Genomic DNA, 21,497 nt, shown 5'->3' on the forward strand with positions numbered 1-21,497 from the left:
GAAAAGCCTTTTGTGGCAATGAGAAATTGTGGGAGCGAAGTTAAAAAATATGTAATTAATGATATTGAAATTTCGCAAGATTATTTAATGAAAAAACTTTTGAGCCTACAGACCAGTAAGGCTTCTGGAGTTGATGGAATATACCCTATAATCTTAAGAGAGGCGGCAAGCGAGTGCATTGAACCATTGAGGCTAATTATGCGAGCATCACTAGACTCTGGGGAGATTCCCTTGGATTGGAAAAGTGCAAATGTAACTCCCATACATAAGGGTGGCTCTAAAAGTGAAGTTGGAAATTATCGACCTGTCAGTCTGACTTCAGTAGTAGGGAAAATCATGGAGGCAATGATCAAGGGTGGAATTCAGGATCATTTGGATCGAATTGAAATTCTCAAGGATACTCAGCATGATTTTGTAAAGGGAAAATCATGTTTAACAAATCTGGTTCGCTATTTCGAAAGGGTCACTCACGAGCTGGATTTAGGGAATAATTTCGACATTGTTTATTTAGATTTCAGCAAAGCTTTTGACTCAGTCCCACATGAGCGGTTGCTTTATAAGCTGGAATAGGTTGGAATCACTGGGAAAATCCTTAGATGGATAGAAGGATGGCTTCAGGACAGGAGGCAGAGGGTTGTGATAAATGGCTATTCCTCAGATTGGGTTGATGTAAGAAGTGGGGTTCCCCAAGGATCAGTATTAGGACCACTGTTGTTTTTAATTTTCATAAACGACATTGATGAAGGGATAGAGGGCGATGTCTAAATTTGCAGATGATGTTAAAATTGGTAGAGTAGTTAATGATCACTGTCAAGCTGAGCTTCTTTGGAGAGTGATAGACTTCAAGAATGGTCAGAAAAATGGCAGCTATGCTTTAATCCAACAAAGTGTAAGGTATTACACCTGGCAAAGAGTAATCCCAAAATAACTTATTCACTTGGTGGAGTTCAACTAAACTCAGTACTGGAGGAAAGGGACTTGGGTGTTACGATACGGTCAGACATGAAATTCTCTGAGCATTGTAAACAGGTTGCAAGGAAGGCCCATGGTGTGTCCTATTGATGATCTATCGAACTTTTGCAAGTAGAGATAGGGACATGATAATCCCATTATATAAGGCTTATGTTTAGACCACACTTGGAATACTGTGTTCAAGTATGGAGACCGCACCTAAAGAAAGACATCGAGCTTCTTGAAAGGGTGCAAAGAAGGGTAACTCGCCTGGTGAGATCGGCAAAAGGGCGTCCTTATGAAGAAAGACTTTGAATATGTGGGTTGCAGAGTTTGGAAACTAGACACCTTAGAGGAGATTTGATTGAGGTGTTTAAGGCTCTGAGAGGCATCAGTAAAATGAATGAGGACAAAATTTTCAAGATTATAAATGATGCTAGAATTAGGGGACATAAATTCAAGTTACGGGGGGAAATATTTAGATTGGACTGCAGGAAGTTTTATTTTAGCCAGCGAGTTATAAATTACTGGAATAAGTTGCCTTCATGGGTGGTAGAGGCCGACAGTTTGGGGAAATTCAAAGGTCATCTGGATAGTACTTTCGGGTAAGGGAAGCGCATAGGATGATAGGTTTAATTTCCTTTTTATTTATATTTTATTTTATTATTTTTTTTTATTTATTAATTATTATTATTTTATTTTTTTTATTTTTTTTTTTGTTTTTATCATTGTTTTGTTCCGATTTTTTTTTTTTTTTTTTTTTTTTTTGGCTGGTGCAGCATAAGCCATAGGCTTTCTTGCACCATGCGGCCATTACTAATACTAATGCAGAATTGGAATTTGGGTAATACAGTGTGGATAGGAAGGGAGGAAGGGTTATACTGTTGGTTAAGTAATACATAAAATCCAAGAAAGTGCATCCAATTAACATAGATGGACAATGCAATGTTGAGTCAGTTTGTTGTGACATAAAAACCGGGAAAGCAAAAATGAGAGTAGGAGTTTGTTATAGGTCTAATGACTTTGATGAGTACAATGAACAACTATACAGAGAAACAGAATGGGTGAGTAAATCAGAATGTCTTATAATGGGGGATTTTAACTTTCCAGATATTGACTGTAACACATGGATTGGTCACTTGCACACTAGCAAGGCTTTTATGGATTTATTGTTTGTTTTCTACAACAGCATGTTCGAGAGGCAACCAGAGGTAGTAATACTCTTGATCTGATTATCAGCAGTGATTATTCATGTACAGTGGGTAGGCGCCTCCGTAGCCCAGGTGGGAAGGAGCAGCAGTGCGTAGCACGCGCTTCTTGATTAGACCGGGGTTCGAGCCCGTCACCACCAAATATGGAGGATGCAAAAAGGTCAGGGAATGACCACCACATATTCACGGAGCAATATGGCCTTAGTTGCTAATGCTCCTAAAAACCAGATAACAAACAAACAAACAAACAACATGTACAGTGGTACCTTGGTTTGCGAGCTTAATTCGTTCCGGAAATGTGCTCGTAATCTAAAGCACTCGTATATCAAAGCGAATTTCCCCATAAGAAATAATGGAAACCCAGATGATTTGTTCCAAAACTCAAAAATACTCATATACTGTAAAAATGATTAAAACAAAATACATACATGCCTTTTTATATTTTTAATATTTAAATTTAATATACAAAAAACAATCGAATTTATTAATTATTGGGTAGAATGACTTTCACTGTCACTAACGGTATCGCTGCTATCTGTTGACTTTTTCTTTTTGTGCGACTTTAACAAGGAACCTATCCAATGACACTTGCTTTTGCCTCCTTTTGAGGATTTCACGGAAATCCTCATTGCATTGTCATTAAACTGATATAAAAAACATAAATACATTTTCAGAATTTTCTCTTCATTCCTATCGTGTTGCGTTCGGTTGGGGTGATTCCGCATTCGACTGCCATTTCTTGTAAACACAAAGGTGAATCGTGCATAAGCGAATTCGGTTGGTGTTATATAAGATATCATTCCCCTATTTATAAATCGTGTATGATCGAATTCGTGTAGTGTAAACACGTGTTATACGAGGACTGACTGTACTCGTATTGCAAGACCTTGCTCGTTTATCAAGTTAAAATTTATTAAAAATTTTTGCTCATCTTGCAAAACACTCACAGACCAAGTTACTCGCAATCCAAGGTACCACTGTATTAAGAATTTACACCTAAAGGAATCACTAGGTGACAATGATCACAGTGTACTGATGTGGGATTTACTTTAAGATGAAACTACCATCAGGGGCAAAGGGAAAGGTTTTTGATTTTGTAAAGACAACTACAGTGGAATCAGATTTTGCAAATTTTAAATGGGAAGCAGTCAGGGAATTAATCTTGGAAGCTTACTAGGCTTTTCATGCCAACTAAGAAATACTGTTCTAGGTTTAGGCCCAAATGGATGTCAGATGAACTAATGAGACTCATGGCAGAGAAGTAAAATGCATGGGATGCACATAAATTATCAGGCGACACAGACGCCTGTGGTAGATGTCTGTAATCAGTCACAAAGGAGGTTAGGCAAACAAAGACAGAGTAAGGAATCTTTGGCAAAGAATGCAAAGAAAAACAGCAAAAAATTCTTTACTTATATAAACTCTCTGAAAGCAAAGGGATGAATCAGATTGGTCCACTTGATTTTTATCAATGGTTTCACTGTAGATGATCCTGCTCAGATAGCTGCCAAACTGAATGAGAATTTTGCATTTACATTCACACGAGTTATTCAGGGATGGTAAGGCCAGAAATTTATCAAACTCTAACAGAGAATTAAATGATTTTGTAATAACGGACAGAAAAGTGGAGGATAAATTGTTGAAGTTAACATAAGAAAGGCACCACCTATCCAAATCTACCCAGTTATGTTAAAGAAGATGGCAAAGGAAGTAAGCAAACGTTTAGCCATGATTATGAGAGCATCATTGAACTCAGAGGAGGTTCCCACAGACTGGTGAAGTGTAAATGTATCTCCAATTCACAAAGGGGGATCAAAGGGTGACACGAGTTATTACAGACATGTTAGTTTAAATTCTGTTACGGGGAAAATAATGGAGTCACTGTACAAAGAAGCACTGCAGGATCATCTAGACAAGACTGCAGTAATAATTCAGAGACAGCATGGATCTGTTAAGGGGTAGTCTTGTTTGGCCAATTTGATTAGATATTATGATGTGGTCACAAAGGAACTGGATGCAAAAATTAATTTTGATATATACTTGGATTTCAGGAAAGCTTTTGATACTGTTGCACATGGAAGACTGCTGCACAAATTGGAGCAGTATGGCATAAAGGGCAAGTTGCTACAATGAATAAAAGAATGGTTGAGTGGGAGAAGACAGAGTGGTAATCAGTGGATAGTGCTCTTCGTGGATTAATGTTATTAGTGGTGTTCCCAAGGTTCAGTGTTGGGCCCATTGTTCTTTTGTCTATTTATCAATGATATTGATGAAGGTATATCAAGCTTAATGTCAAAATTTGCAGATAATTCAAAGGTTGGCAGAGTTTTTAATGAAAATAATGATAGTATGCTACTGCAAGTGGATCTAGAAAAGTTGGGCAGATGGGCTGAGAAGTGGCAACTGAAGTTTAACATTGACAAATGCAAAGTACTGCATATGGGTAGCAGTAACCCCAGAGGAATTTACTAACCATGTGGTGTTACACTCAGGGTAGTGGAGATTGAAAGAGACCTGGGGGTAATTGTGCAGTCCAATAAGTTTTCTGAGCAGTGCCGACAGGCAGCCAGAGCAAGTATAAGGAGATGATTATCCCTTTGTATAACACAATGGTCAGGTCGCACCTTGAGTACTGTGTAGAGGACTGGTGGAAGCCTTATTTTAGGAAGGATGTAGAGATGGACAATAAGACATGAGGGGCACAAAGGGGTGCTCTTATGAATAAAGGCTTAAGTTTCTGCAAATTTTAGCATCTGGAGACTAGTTTTCTGAGCAGTGCAGACAGGCACCTGTGAGGTGACCTCATTGAGGTGTATAAGGCCATGGAATGGATTGAGCATACTCAGTGCTAATGGGATTCTTCCCCTTGTTCAGATTACAAACCTGAGGGGGTTATAAACTAAGATTGAGAAAAGATGTACGGAATAGATGTCAAATAGATGTACGGAAATTTGCCTTTAGCTGGTAGGTGATTGCTGAAGCAAACCTCCATCTGTCGTGGAAGTTGATAGTTTAAATAACTTCAAGGAAGAATAAATATATGGGTGAAATGGGGTTTTTTTTTTTTTTTTTTTGGGTGATGCTGTTATAAGCTTGCTTTCATTCATCATTTACCTCTACTAAAGCTAAAGTACAGGTTGGGAAAGAAAAGGTTATGATTGAATTTGAAAGTGTCTGCAATGATTGAATTTGAAAGTGTCTGCAATTCTGCCCAGACACAATAGGAGGGAGTATATGATGAGAGCCTTGTCAATCAATTAGACTCTGGAGAGATTGTGAAAGGCTCGTGGGATAGAATTTTTTTCTCAGCATGGTCTGTGCTTGTTAACAGGAGAGACTGCTTCTATAGAGATGGAATACATTTCAATAGAAAGGATGCAAGAATATTTGCTGATGCTTTCGAGGCAATGTTAGTTGGGTTGGTAAACTGCTAGCTTGGAGAGGGATACACAGACTAATAGATTAACAGTAGCTACTGGCAGAGGGGAAAGTGGTTCTTGCACTGCTTCTATTGGAATGAGCAACAGCCTGGAAAACAAGGTTCTGGGCATTTCAAGGACTACTAGGAGTCATCACGGAAGAAGTAAATGCATGGGCTGTGTTAGGGTAACTAAGAGCAAGAACATGTATACTTACATGTACACCACTGCTAGGAGTATAGTAAATAAATTTGATGAATTTGAAGTGCTGGTCAAAACATCAAAGGCAGATATTGGGATATCAGACACGTGGTGTCACAGGTATAAGGAATGCAGAATTGAAATTTGGTGAGTACAATGAGTAGAGAATGGATAGACAGGATAGAAAGGGAGGAGGGGCTTATGCTATTAGTTAAGAAACACAAAATCTAAGGAAGTGCATCCAGTTGACATGGGTGGACAATGCAATGTTGAGTCAGTTTGGTATGACATAAGCATTGGGAAAGGAAAATTGAGAGTAGGAGTGTGTTATATACCTAATGACTCTGATGAATACAATCAACAATTGTACAGAGAACTAGAATGGACCAGTAAATCAGATTGTCTTATAATGGGTGATTTTAACTTCCCAGATATTGACTGGAACTTCTGGGTTGGTCACTTGCACACTAGCAAGGCTGTTTTGGATTTATGGGATGATTGTTTTCTACAGCAGCATGTTTGAGAGGCAACCAGAGAAAGTAATACTCTTGATCTGGTTATCAGCAGTGATCATTCATGTATTAGGAATTTGCAGATAAAAGAACCACTAGGTGGCAGTGATCACAGTGTACTAACGTGGGATTTACTTAAAGATTTAATTACCATCAGGGGTAAAGGAAAGGGTTTTTGCTTCTGTAAAGGCGAGTACAGTGGTCTCCGACAGTTTTTAAATTCTGTACAGTGGAATCAACTGATGATGTTACCAACAGTAAATTCTAAGTGGAAAGCATTCAAGGAATTAATTGTGGATGCTACTAAAAGTTTCATACCTATTAAGAAATATTGTTCAAGGTTTAGGCCTAAATGGTTGTCAAATGAACTAATGAGACTCTTAATAGAGAAGAAAAATGCATGGGATGCATACAAATTAACATGTGACAGAGAAGCCTATGATAGCTACAAGTTGATCTGTAACCAAGTTACAAAGGAGGTTAGGCAGGCGAAGGCAGATTACGAGAAATCCTTGGCAAAAGATGCTAAGAAAAACAGCAAGGATTTCTTTACTTATATAAACTCTAAAAGGAAGGGGATGAATCTGATTGGTCCACTTGACATTGATGGTTCGACTGTTGATGATCCTGCTCAGATAGCAAACAAACTGAATGAGTATTTTGCATCTACATTCACACGTGAGGAATTATTGAGGTTTGAAAATGGCAGAAGGTTATCAAATTGTAGCAGGATACTTAATGATTTTGTAATAATTGAGAGCAAAGTGGAAGAGAAATTGTTGAAGTTAAACGTAAGAAAAGCACCTGGGGTGGATGGGATCTATTCAGTTATATTAAAGGAGGCGGACTGGAGATGTGCAAATGTATCCCCAATTCACAAAGGGGGATCGAAGGGTGACACGGATAATTACAGACCAGTTAGTTTAACTTCTGTTCCGGGTAAAATAATGGAGTCGCTGGTTAAAGATGCATTGCAGGATCATCTAGACAAGACTGTAGCAATAATTCAGACACAGCATGGGTTTGTTAAGGAAAAGTCTTGTCTGACAAATTTGATAGGATATTATGATGTGGTTACAAAGGAACTGGATGCAAAAAATAATTTTGATATCATATATTTGGATTTCAGGAAAGCTTTTGACACTGTTGCGCATGGAAGACTATTGTACAAATTGGAGCAGAATGGTATTAAGGGTAAGTTGCTACAAAGGATAAAAGGATGGTTAAGTGGGAGAAGACAGAGGGTAGTAATTAATGGGTGCTGCTCTTCTTGGACTAATATTATTAGTGGAGTTCCACAGGGTTCGGTGTTGGGTCCACTGTTGTTTTTTATATTTGTCAATGATATTGATGAAGGTATATCAGGCTTAGTGTCGAAGTTTGCAGATGATACAAAGGTTGGCAGGGTTGTTAATGACAGTAATGGCAGTGTGCTACTGCAACAGGATCTAGATAATTTGGGCAGATGGGCTAAGAAGTGGCAACTGAAGTTTAACCTTGACAAATGCAAAGTACTGCATATGGGTAGAAGTAACCCCAGAGAAACGTACCAACTGTGTGGTACTACACTTAAGGTGGTAGAAAATGAAAAAGACCTGGGAGTAATTTTGCAGGCAGATATGAAGTTTTCTGAGCAATGCAGACAGGCTGCCAGGGCAGGTCATGGGGTTTTGTCAATGATATATAGGAATTTTGCTAGCAGGGAAAAGGAGGTGATTATCCCTCTGTATAAGGCAATGGTCAGGCCACGCCTTGAGTACTGCATACAGGTCTGGAGGCCTCATTTTAGGAAGGATGTAGATTTACTTGAGCATGTACAGAGAAGGGCAACAAGATTTAGTGAGGGGAATGAAGGGATCCTCTTATCAAGAGAGGCTTAAGTTCTGCAAATTGCAGTGGCTGGAGACTAGGCACCTGCGCGGTGATCTGATTGAGGTGTATTAGGCCTTGAATGGGTTCAGCACGCTGAATTCTGATGGGATCCTTCCACTTGTTCAGATTACGAACCTAAGGGGGCATAAATTCAAATTAAGAAAAGACAGATGTAGATTGGATGTGCGGAAATTTGCCTTTAGCCAGCGGGTGGTTAATTGCTGGAACAAACTTCCATCTGTCGTTGTGGAAGTTGATAGGTTGAATAAATTTAAGGTTAAGGAGGAACTGGATAGGCATTTGGAGGGAATGGTGTGATATTTTTTTTTTTTTTTTTTTTTGGCTGATGCTGCATAAGCTCATACATTTGCTTTCTTGCATCACATACCACTACTACTACTACCCCCTTTGTACATCAAGCTGTATCCATAGATTTCTCTGATAGAGCATGCTAATAGCATCTCCATGCCCATCAGCAACTGCCAAAAACTGATGCAGCTTTGACTGAAGAGTTGCAAAATGTATAATGCTAGGATGCTTCCCAAGATTCCATCCTTCAACTACATGAACACTTTTCTTTGATATATAGCAGTGCAGAATATATTGCCAATGAGGAATGTTTCACCAGACAATGAAGAAGTGGATGTTGTACTTTGCCGAAAAAATAAATTGATTTGCTCTGTAACCAGTATCATTTCATTTTTACATATTTATCTGTATTTAGTGTAAATGTCGGCTATCTGCCCCCTTTCTGAAAGTTGCAATTTTCATGTCTTTGAGTAAGACGTGGAAACTGCTACCTGTAAAAATGTAAATTGCATGCACTACTAAAAGGAAAACTTTAAAAATTAATTATCTCTGCATATAGAAAGGCTATACCTGTATAAACTTATTTCTTTTATTGAAATTTTAGCTTAGCACCTTATGGAGTTAATTTTTAATAATATTTCATAAAATAGGCAGTCAAAAAATGCAAAAAAAAAAAAAATTTTTTTTTTAATATAATATTTCTCAGTAATGTAGTTTATATTCATTTATAGTCTGTATAATGAACATGTTTATACATTTTAAATTCATTTATTTTATACTTGAAAGTATATAATTAGTTCTTCACTTTTTTTTCATCATTTGAGTTTTTTTTGTGTGTTTTTCAGGCTGGTTTTGCAGGAGAATTGGCTAAAATGTCACATATGTCCCTCGAACCTGAAGAGCACCATGAGGAATCAGATTCATCACAAGAGGCCAGACAGTATGCTTGGGAAAGAGGACAAGTTGATTATATGGGAGTTGATTCCTTCAGTAATATACAACAGAAATTGGAAGCTGCAATTGGAAAGAAATAAAAAAAATAAAATTAGTGCAGTTTTAAAATTTTGTAGAAGTCTAAAATCTGGATTGATTTTAATCACTCTACTTTATGCCAATAAAGTTTTAAGGTTATGAGCTCAATAATAATACAGACTTGCACTTACATGGAGCTTTTCGTCACTGTGCTTATTTTTTAGCAAGTCAAAAACTTCTTTCATCTGAATTTTTCTGAACAAGCAAAAATTTTTAAATTGAAAGAAAGAGTTAAATTGAAAGAAAGAAAGAGGATGAAAGAGTTCACGCTCCATGAAGATATTTTCTATTCCCGTCATTGACTTTGTGTATTTCTGCTCATTTTAATTTCTAAAATTAAGACACTAAAAAACCCCCTGGTGGGTGTTTATAGTTTCCAGCTATTGTAATTTACTAAAACCAGAAATATCTATCCTACTTCATAGAAGTAGTCTCTACCTTGAAATTTATTCCCTAAGGTGGCAGGAAGTAGAGTGATTGTAATATGCCTGTAGCTTTGAAAGCTGGCCAAAGTCATTATTTTTGTGTACAACAACGTAGTACCCTGGTGGGCTAGCAATTTATTTATTTTTACAATAAAATCGAAGGTACGTTTGTCCAGTCAAGAAATGAACCTAAGGTTGAAGGTTTAAAAGTAATCTTGTGAAGTGCAATAAATATGTATAAGAATTATGATGGTTCTTCAGCATAATTAAATAAAGATAATGATGAATAATTGACACCTTGAAGAGAGGGTGCTCTATGGTGCCTTATTTTTATGTACTGAGGTGGGATGTGCTCTATAGTGCCTTATTTTTATGTACTGAGGTGGAATGTAAAATTAAAAGCATGGATGGCTGCACTCAAAAAAAAGTATTAACTCCTTTTGGATATTATATATATATATATATAAAACACTTTGCTATCCCTTTTCAAGCAATAATTATAGAGAGACTAATTTCTGTTCTTGAGTAAGTTACTGTTTAGAAGTGCAGAAGTTTTAATTTTTCATTAAACTTTAAAAAGTAGTAATTTTGTTTTGGACAGAATAATTCTTTAAAATAATTCTTTTACAGAAACCTGAAAATTATAGTCATATGAATCTAATAGTTTATTTTATAGAAAGGTTAAATGTTTAAACTTTGAATATTTAAAAATAAATAAATCCGAAATTACTCTAATTCATTTAAACAAACAGCACCCCTATCTACCAACCTTATTTTATAGTTTTTATATGTTGAGTAATTTTATCTAGTCTATAATATTTTTCTTATATGGTTATTCACTGAAGTATAGACCTCTGTATGTGTGATAATGTGATGTTTTAGATTTACATTTATTACCTCCTCCCCTTAAAAAATACCGCAGGGATTAATAAAATGGGATGGCAATTATCTTTTCTATATTTTAATTCAACATATGCAAAGTGTAACATGGGAATAATTAATGGGGGAGTTTTTTTGTTATATTTTGGAAAATATGGATCCTTGTGGGTTTTTTTTTTTTTTTTTTGTTCTTTCTTCTCTTACTATTAAGATTTGAACATTCATTTTATAAACTTCAAGAAATAGTTGATCAGTTATATACCTAATGTCATTCTTTTGAGTGTTGCCATCTTCAGTTTGTGCCATATATGAAAGAATTTGAAAATTGTGAGTTTTTAATTTATTTTGTATAATCCATTCTTTTGGATTTTTCACTAAAATGTTCCTTGGATGTGTTTTGTTTTTTACATTTTTGAGTTATATTGGAATCCTTAAAATAAACTAAGCATGTCAACACTATCTTTGAAGAAAATTTTTTTTGTAAATAATAACCAGTAAAATGATTTAAGTTTTTCTTTCCCCTAAGGAATATGTGACTGTAACAAGATGAAGTAATTTTATCAAGGTTTAAAGCAATTATAAACAATTGAACTTTTTGTGGTTACATTTAATTATACTGAAAAGTATAATTAAATGTAACCACAAACTTTGTTCCAATTATTTTATTTTTTACTTGATAACCTTTAATCACACCAGTTTGTTAATCATAATCCTTCATGTCAGAAATTTTATGTAAAATATTTCTGCAATTTAAATCAAGAGGGGAGCCATACAAAGAGACTGGAATGGCTAACACTGATGCAAAAACTTAATTATAGGCTTAGATGTTAGTGAACTATATGAAAAAAGTAAGCGCTACATTAATTCAGTACATGCTTTGACTTATACTAAACAGACAGCATTTATGGAGTTGTGTGCCAGATTAATTCACTATAGATGGATACTCAGATGCCTAATTTTTGCTGGAGTGGGAGCTAAAGGAACTAGTGATGAATTTTTGAAATGGGAAAGGGTCATGACAAAACTACCTAGTGTTATTTTGCAATTAAAATTTAATTGACAGGCAAACTTGACAATCATTCAGTAAAGTTTCCTGTGCTGTCTTTGGCACCATTGCTATAAGTTGTCAACCTCTTGTCTGTTTATATGTCATGGGTAGTTCAGTCATTGGCAGATTTAGCCATTCTGGGGCTCTAGGTACAAATTCAAATTTTGAACCCTATGTTACAATCATTTAGATAGCTCATGATGTATATCAAATATTAATTGGTAAAATCAGTTTTTGTAAATAGTGGTTATTTAATTATTATTTGTATATTAAACAGATGCCTCTGACTTGCTTTAAAAAAATTTGTATACATAAGTGAACATTTCAGTCCCCCCCCCTTGGAATTGGAGACCCATGGGTGCATGCTTTTTGCATCTTATGATTATGCACCTTATGGCACCTTATGATGCTTGAAGTAGCATATCATAGTTTTTTAAAAAATTAGATATACTATAAGATTATATTATGAAAAGTACTGTTTTAGATTTCATTTTGACAAAATATCTAATCAGTGTTTACTATATTTTAATAAAATAACCTTTTAAAGATACAAAACTGTCCATAAAAAATGATTTTTTTTGGAGTTAATTTACTCAATTTGCTAGCTGTATCATGTAGTCAATCTCAGATTTTTTTGCCATATTTTTTTTTTAAATGTCTCATGAAGATTATTGAAATAAGAAACATCTTTTAAAGTTAAGGATTCCAATAGCTTTCAGTTTAATGTATTAAAAAATTTTAAAAAATAAAGAATAAAAAAATTACATGTTTACAAATGTTGCATCAAAGAAAACTTATCTGAAAATCTAAAAAATAGTCACAACAGAGAAGTAATTTTATGTGCCTTCTAACATATTTTTTTATGTCTTTATAACTTGTGTGGTTTTATGATTGAATAAAAAAATTACCAAGTGTTGTGGATGGTTTTTCTTATGTAGCAACCTTTTAATTACTACCGCTATCAGTAATTGAAGAATTATATAAAATAACTTTAATTCATATTGACTTTGTAATAACCCAACTGTTATCATAAACCAAACAGTATGTCAAATATCATAAGCAAGAATTGTAGAATTTAATGTAATTTGGGAAGGGCATTACATTATGGATTATGTATGAAGAATAAACACTATTATATCACATGAATAATTTTCAGAATTAATTTATTAAGTATTTTTAACTCATTACAGGCACCAAATTGGACTAGATTTGATAACGTTTCAAAGTTCTTGCAAGATCCTGTTGTTAAACCAATGAAAGGGCCAAAATAAAGTAAAGGGAGGCAACATTATTTAACTTAATATACAAAAATTGTTAAGATAGTGTATATGCCAAAACTTCCTTAATGTAAATTAATGTTGCTCCCCTTTACTATATTTAATCCTTTTATTGGTCTGATGATAGGATTCTCCATGGATCTTCAAACTTCACCTGTTGTTATCAAACTTATTGCCATTTGGTACTTATAGTGGTTAAACTAAAAATACTTTTTTTTTTTAATGTAACAATCTTTGGAAGTCATATAAAATTGTGATACTGTACAATTTAAGAGAGGAAAAATTATTCCACTGCTAAGCCACACCTGTGAAACAAACAAGTCTATCATAAGTTCCACTTTGAAAGGAGAGAGTTGGTGCCTCCGTAGCCAGGTGGGCAGGAGCAGCAGTGCGTAGCACATGCTTCTTGATTAGACCGGGGTTCGAGCCAGTGACCACCAAATACGGAGGATCCACATATCCCCGGAGCAATATGGCCTTTCCTAAAAACCAAATAACTAACAATAACAAACGAAAGGAGAAATATTTTCATTGGAAAGATGGAACAGTTATTGAATGAACTATAAATGACTTAGTGAATACTCAGTTATTGGTGGATTAAAAAAAAGATCCACTTTGCTTTGATAGCTATTGAAGTTACAGTGTTACAAAAAGTGAATTTCAGATAACCAGAACCTGGTTCCTGAACTTCACTGTACAATTTTCATTATATTAAATTACTGAGAAAAACTACATATGCAGTTACTAACTAAATGAGGGGTTAAGAAAGTTTTAAGGAGATAAATTCCACCATTAATTACTCACTCTTTTATATTTGAGTTTAGATCCTCTATTCCCACTCTCAAGGTCGCGGGTTCGATTCCCGCCTCGGGCTTGGATCAAAGTACTGCAAAAACCTTGGGAGGTGCAATATGGCCATAGAAGCCGATGCGCCAACAACTACCAAATCAAAAAAAAAAAATCTATTCCCACTAGAGGTACTGGGAAATGGTATTTATATTCATATTTATGCATTTTTAGTTTATTTTTACAGCTTTGCTGGTCAGGAAGGTGTATGCTTACTGGTTTTCAGTGTAGGAGCTACAGCTAGTCAATAAGTTTATTAAAAAATTTTGCTGTTTTATTGACCTAATTAACGTATTAAAATGCATTCAATAAATAGCTTTATGGTCCTAGTCCTGTTCTTTAGTTTATTTTTAAATTTAGCTAGAGATTTTATAAGTTACAACTTAATATACATAGAACCTTCATATCAGTGATTTGGTGTGAATAACTCATAACTTATACTGGGGTGCATAGTAGGGGAATTCTAATTTTAATTGTGGTAAATAGACATCTCAAAAGTTCAAATCACAAAGGTCAGCATTAATTAGATAATTTTATTATCTATTATAATTAACTTAACTTTACAAACATAACAGTATAGTGTAATACGTGTAATGCAAACTTGATAGCTTAATACATATTGCTGCATAACTAGTGAATAGAGTAGTGTTAAGTGGCATTCTTGATTATATTGAATTTAAATGGAAATCATGCCCCAGAGCAGTAAAGCAATGGGCTCAAAGTAGTTGTAGTGCCATGCCAAGAGGTAACCTGAAAGCAGTTCCTTTTTCATCGTGTCATTCTAGTAGTGATCTGTTTTCAAATTAACAACACTGAAAGTATATCTGATTCTTGTCTTACTTCAGGTTGAGCATTTTTCCAACCTTCACATGCACATTCAACACTAAACTGAATGATGATCAGCAAAAACAATATAACCATGTAAAAAATAAGAGAAGTACTGGATAAGAGAAAGCTCCAATAAGGCAAAGAAGAGATAACAAGAAAAGGAACACTCCGCATGCAATTATTCCTCCAACAAGTGTAATATTAGTAAAAAAGTTGGCAATATATTGAGAGCAATCAATGCATCCTTTAGGCAAGTGAAATTTCTACGCATCTTTGATATTCATGTAAGCAGTCAAATTGGAAGCTTGTAACACTGTAAGATACTAAAATTCACACTTTCAAAAGCATATTAGGGATCCATATCACAGTACACTAGATCACAGAGGGTAGACTGCTGAAACAAGATTTAGAAAAATTAAGCAGATGTGTTGAGAAATGGCAATTGAAGATTAACATTGACAAACATTACTGCATATGGGTAGCAGTAACCCCAAAGTAACATATCGACTGTGTGGGATTACACTCTGAGGGAATTAAGGGAGGTTGCAAAGGATGCAATCAAACCCTTAGCCATAATTGTGGAGCACCTTTGGATTCAGGGGAGATCCCTCTGGACTGGATATGAGTAAATGTATCCCCAATCACAAATAGGGATCTAAGTGTGACATGAGTAATTAGAGACCTGTTAGCTTAACTTCTGTTCTAGGGAAATAATGGAATCACTGTTAAAGAAGCAATGCAAGACTACCTACACAGTAGTGCAGTTATACTTCAGTCATAGCATGGGTTTGTTAAGGGACGGTCTTGTCTAACCAATCTGACAAGTTACTTTGATGCAGTGACCAAGGAACTTTATGCAAAAATTTTCATATCATTTACTTGAATTTCAGAAAAGCTTTTGATACTGTTGCACATAAAAGACTGCTGTCCAAATTAAAGCATTTTGCCATTAAAAGAAAGTTAATTCTATGGATAAAGGGGTGGTTGAGTCGGAGAAGACAGAATTGTTATAAATGGACACTGATTTCATGGAATCCCCAGGGTTTGGTGCTAAGCCCATTTTTGTTTTCTATATTTTGACAATATTGATGAAGGTATATCAGGCTTAATGTCTAAGTTTACAGATGATACAAAGGTCTTCAGGATTGCTAATGACAGTAATGAAGGTATGCTGCTGAAAACAAGATCTAGAAAAATTAGCAGATTTGTTGGGAAATGGCAATTGAAGTTTAACATTGACAAATGCAAGGAACTGCATATTGGTAGCAGTAAGCCGAGAATAACATCAATTGTGTGGGACTACACTCAAGAAAAGTGAAATGAAAAGGATCTGGGAGTAATTGGGCAGTTTGATATGAAGTTCTCTGGGCAGTGCAGACAAGCTGCCATGACAGCTAATGGGGTTTTCTCAAGGATATACAGGAATTTTGCTCCCAGGAATAAAGAGGCGATTATCTCATTGTATAAGGCAATGATCATTCCAATCATGAATACTGCATACAAGAGTCTTCATTTTGGGAAAGATGTAGAGCTCTGGTGCAGAGAAGGGCAACGAGATTGGTGGGTGTACAAAGGAACACTGTTACCGGAATAGGTTTCATTTCTGCAAATCGCATCATCTGGACACTAGATACCTACAAGCTGATTTGATTGAAGTAATTAGGCTTTGAATGGCTTGAGCAAACAATACTGATGGGATTCTTCCTCAGACTAGGCACTCGTAGGGGGCATAAATCGAAATTGAGGAAGGAAGGAGGTGTCTTCAGCCAACAGGTTAATCGCTGGAACGTGCTTCCATCCATTATGAAAGTGAATAATTTGAATTAATTCAAGGAAGAACTAGATAAACTATTGGAGCAGATGAATAGGGTGAAATGCAATTTTTTTTTTTTTTTTTTTTTGGCTGATGCCATATAAGCTTGCTTTCCTGTATCATTTGCCATATTAATACCAAGCTCGGCCTTTTCTGAGTTGAAGGGTTATCAAAACACTACATTCTCTCTTCACCTGTTGAAGTGTCTTGTAATGCTCCTTGAAAGAGTGGGGGATCAATTCCTGTATTGCCCTTTCCCTCCATTAAGTTATTTCTTTTCTTATTGATTAGTAGTTGTTGTTATTTGGTTTTTAGGAGCATTAGCAACTAAGGCCATATTGCTCCGGGAATATGCGGTGGTCATTCCCTGACCTTTCCGCATCCTCCGTATTTGGTGGTGACGGGCTCGAACCCCAGTCTAATCAAGAAGCATGTGCTACGCACTGCTGCTCCTTCCCACCTGGCTACGGAGGAGCCCCAAGTGATTAGTAGTCAAGAGCATCATTTTAATATGCAGTAAACTAAAGAAGAGGACAAGTGAAGTTTGAATTATGTCATCATTACTATAACATCTCATACTGTGAAATCCTTCCCAATTAGTTGCCTAGCCTTGCACTTTTGAAGTAATATTTCTCTTACAGAGAATAGTGTTACTTATTCTCAGTTTAATGCTGCCAACCATAATATACTGGTTTCGGAATTTTGTTCCTTGGTGAGTGGGTACTGTGAGCAGGAGTAAACAACCTAGAAGTGAAATATTTGGAGGCCAGGACAATACTTGGAAGTCTTCCACAGGTTCCGCATACCAGTCTTACACAATATGGGCAGTGTGGCATGCTACATTATTCTGTTGAAAGATGGGAAGGCTGTTGCCATGAAAGGATGTACCTGGTCAGCAATGATGTTTAGGTAGGTGGTAGATGTCAGAGTGCCCGGCACATGGATGACAACCCAGGGTATCCCCGCAGAACATTGCCCAAAGCATGACACCAGCTTGTTTTCTTCCGATGGTGCATCCAGGTGCCATCATTTCCCCAGGTAAACGATGCACATGTAACCGGCCGTCCACGTGGTGCAACAGAAAATGTGATTCATCGGACCAGACGACCTTCCAATCACAGAAAGTCCAGTTTCAATGCTCTCATTGTAGGTGCTGTCGCTGTTATACCATGGTTAGCATGGGCACTCAGAGCAGCCTCTGGCTACGCAGCGCCATTTTCAGCAGGATTCAATGTACTGTGTTTTGACACATTACTGCCGTCACGGCCATTCCAATTATCGACGAGATGCGCCACAGTCGCTCTTCTGTTGCCACGTACCATCTGGGAAAACCTTTGCTCACCTTGGGCATCGATAAGCCGTGGTCATCCAATACCTCGCCGGTGGTTTGTGGGGTCCCCTCTTTGGACCACTTTCAGTAGGTACTAACCACAGCTGACTGAGCATCCCACCAGCTGTGCCATTTCACAGCTGGTGGGATGTGTTCTGGTACTGAGGTATGCACTTACCCAGTTGCCTGGCCATTACAATTTGGCCTTTGTCAAATTCGCTTAAGTCCACTGCTTTCCCACCTGATGAACAAGATTAACACTCACAGAGCTCAGTATCAGATATTTTTTATAGTGTCCTGACCCGCGCATCTGCCGTAGTTCACCTGCAGTTGCATAGATTTACATAAAGACTCGCTGGTCAGAATGTATTGGCTCAGTGTATATAGACGGTGATCACGGAATTACACTGGGGTGCAAAACTTAAGGACCAACACTCTAAAGGTTACAACCACAAAATCTACTTAAGGTATACTCTTTACTGATGAGAGTAGATTCAGTCTCAGCAGCGATTCTCAACATCAGCTAATCTGGCGAAAAGGTTGGCACACAGTATCACCTGCAAACATCACTGAAAGGGATCGATGTGTTCTGGTCTGGGGGAGGCATGTTGGATGAATGTACACAACTCCAGATACTGGGAGGCAGCACTGTAACAAGTACACACTACTGTACTGAGGTAATCATTCTCCATGTGCATCTCTTCCGAGGTACCATTGGCCCCGAGTTCGTGTTTATGGATGATAACGCCACACCCCATCGAACTGCAGCTGTTGATATGCTTTTGGAAAGCGAGGGCATTGTTCGTATGGATTGGCCTGCCCGTTCCACCGATCTAAATCCAACGAACACATATGGGATGCTCAGGGGAGATGCCTAGCAGCATGTCCACACCCAGCAGAAAATGTTCACCAGCTGAAGGTGGTGCTGACAGTGGATGATTTTACTGCAGGAACTTATCAACAACATTGTTCTAAGTATGAGCAGGCAGTGCAAAGCCTGCATTCACTTTAGGGATGGCCATATCTACTGACGACCACCTCTTCCCTTTGTTCCATCTTTGGAGTGATGCATCTGTGTCATGGCAGCCAGTGCTATGTTGCCATTTTTGAATGAAGTCCTTCCGTACCGTTTTGTTTTCGTTGTTTTGTCAGTGTTGTTTCCTTCATTTCTGTACCTCGCGAGGTTCTTTGGTATGCTTTTCCAATATCCAGGCCACTCCTATGAGAAGCTACAGGTGAAAACCTGACTGGTCCTGAAATTTTGCACACCAGTGTATAACCATCTACCTAGTACTGTGTTGGGTAACCATTTGCACAGATAGCAGCCACTACTGCGTATTACTGGTGTGGCTTCTTAGGTGGGGAACTCGCCTCTCGGGATTTTCACTGTTTTATGATGGCGTCAGATGTTCTGGTCGATCCTGGCGCTGTCCATGGTTTGTGGTTGTCATGCCCAGAATTTAATATTTTTATTCTGTGTTGTAGGGGGTGCAGTCACTTGGCTTGTGCGTATGTGATATCAGGCACACGTTGATATGCTCGAAGATCTTTGAACTGTATTGACAAATAGACGGGAAATGTCTTGCCTTTGTGAGTGTACAGTTGCGAACTAGTCACTACTTGGGGTAATTTCTACTAAATATAGATTATATACACTGTGCTGCCACTTTATTAGGTACACCTACCTAGTAGCATTTTGAGCCTCCTTTAGCCTGAATTCGTCTAGGCATGGATTGCACAAGATACTGAAAATGTTGTGCAGAAATGGAGTACCATGCAGACATGAGTGTGTCATGCAGTTCCTTGAGATTCGACGGAGGTGTAGGCCTGCAGCCAACAGCCCTTTCCAGCTCATCTCAAAGATGTTCAATAGGATTGAGATCCGTGGACTGAGCGGGCCACTGCAGAAAAGAAAAGTCATTGTCGTGTTCCTGGAACCATTCCATAGTGATTGTGGCTTTGTGCACCGGCGCATTATCCTGCTGTAAGTAATCATCTGACTGAGGATAAACTGGCAACATGAATGGATGCAAGCGGTCAACAACGATGTTTAGGTACGATGCGGCATTCAGACGTCAATCTCTGGATATTAATGGACCCAACGTGTGCCAAGTAAACATTCCCCACATCATACTGCCCCACCACCTTGCACAGTAGTCGTCAGACGTGACGGGTCCATGGATTCACGTTGTGTTCTCCAAATTCTGAGCCTTCAACATAATGCACCAGGAACTCGGACTTGTCAGACCAAGCAACTGTTTTCCAATCCTCGATAGTCCAGTGCTGGTGTTACTGTACCCACAGGAGGCGAGCTCTCTTGTTCTTCATTGATAAAAAAGGTTTTCACAAAAAAATGCAACTAGTGGTCTGTTGCAATATTTTGTTCTGCGTACCAAGGTATTATGATGTTATGTGTAACATTGTGGCCCATCTCTTTGCTTGCACAGTTCTAGCCATTCTCCTCTGACCTCTCTCCTCAACAAGCGATTTTCTCCCACATGAGTGCCGTTGAGAGGATGTTTTCTGTTCGTTGCCCCATTCTCGATACACCCTTGAAACTGTGGTACGTGAAAAGTTCAGGAGAACTGCCTTTCAGAGATTCTTTGTTCAGCACGTCTTGCACCTACAAACCGCCATGTTCAAAGTCCGTTAGATCACTCCTTTTCCCCATTCTTGCTATGGTTTGTAGGACTAACTGATACTAAAAAGTTCTGCTGCATTTATATCCACAACTGTGGTCATGTGACTTGTAACATTGTGGGACAGACCATTTGTGTGCACAGCAGAGGTGTGTCTAATTAATTGGCAGTACAGTGTAGATAGTAGAGGTCTACCTCCTCGTGGTGGGGATGGTAACTCATGGGGCATATGGGCTCGTCCACGTCGCGAGGCTAAATGGTCAGTTGTCAAATCTCTTTTATTTACTTTCTTTCATTTGTGACCCAAAATATGGAGTCTCTGTGTTGATTGCAATAAGTACTAACTAAATGTTTCAGTTGTGTAACATAGATGCGAATCAGCCGCATATTTTTTGTTATATTTTTTTTATTATATATTAGGGTTACCCGTAATTTATTACATAAACCCATATTTGTGTCTGTAAATTGCATGTGTTCTCTAGTCAATTTGCCTGTTTTGCTGGACAAAAAAAAACCCAATTTCTCGGGTAAAAAAAACTTGCTATCTAAGCCTGAGCCCAACTAAACTCAGCCACGGAGTGAAAAAAGCCTGTTAAAGCTCCTCGCATCATCGACGGGATTCGAACCCGGGCCTTTTCCACCCAGTATGTGGAGGATGGTGACGATACTACTGTGCTACACGCGCAGACGAATCAATCGCATGTGTGTAGGAACCCAGGGAGTTGATGATGGTATGTCTAAATGAAAAAAAAAGAAAATATGGACGCACGACACAGGCAATCATACCCTTTTGAAACTCCGTGATATCATTACTGCTACTTTATCACTATGCACGACGACCAGATGCAATTTGCTGTAGCGTACGAAACTATTCGGTCCATTATGGATGGAGTGATCATATTTCA

The 21,497-nt window shown here is 37.5% G+C and overlaps 1 protein-coding gene across 1 annotated transcript in view; it reads left to right on the top strand.

The window, feature by feature from the left end:
• The window catches only part of Gyg (glycogenin 1), a 153,231-nt gene extending 142,296 nt beyond the window's left edge, over positions 1 to 10,935 (top strand). The window contains exon 7 of the mRNA XM_090381883.1: positions 9,321 to 10,935. Coding sequence (XP_090238009.1) covers positions 9,321 to 9,509 — 189 coding nt within the window. The 3' untranslated portion in view covers positions 9,510 to 10,935. The remainder of the gene's footprint in view (positions 1 to 9,320) is intronic.
• Positions 10,936 to 21,497: the final 10,562 nt, after the last annotated feature.

Source organism: Mastigoproctus giganteus, chromosome 9 (genome assembly GCF_048544385.1).
Source record: "Mastigoproctus giganteus isolate SK-2022 chromosome 9, ASM4854438v1, whole genome shotgun sequence".
In the NCBI taxonomy this organism is placed as follows: Eukaryota; Metazoa; Arthropoda; class Arachnida; order Uropygi; family Thelyphonidae; genus Mastigoproctus; species Mastigoproctus giganteus.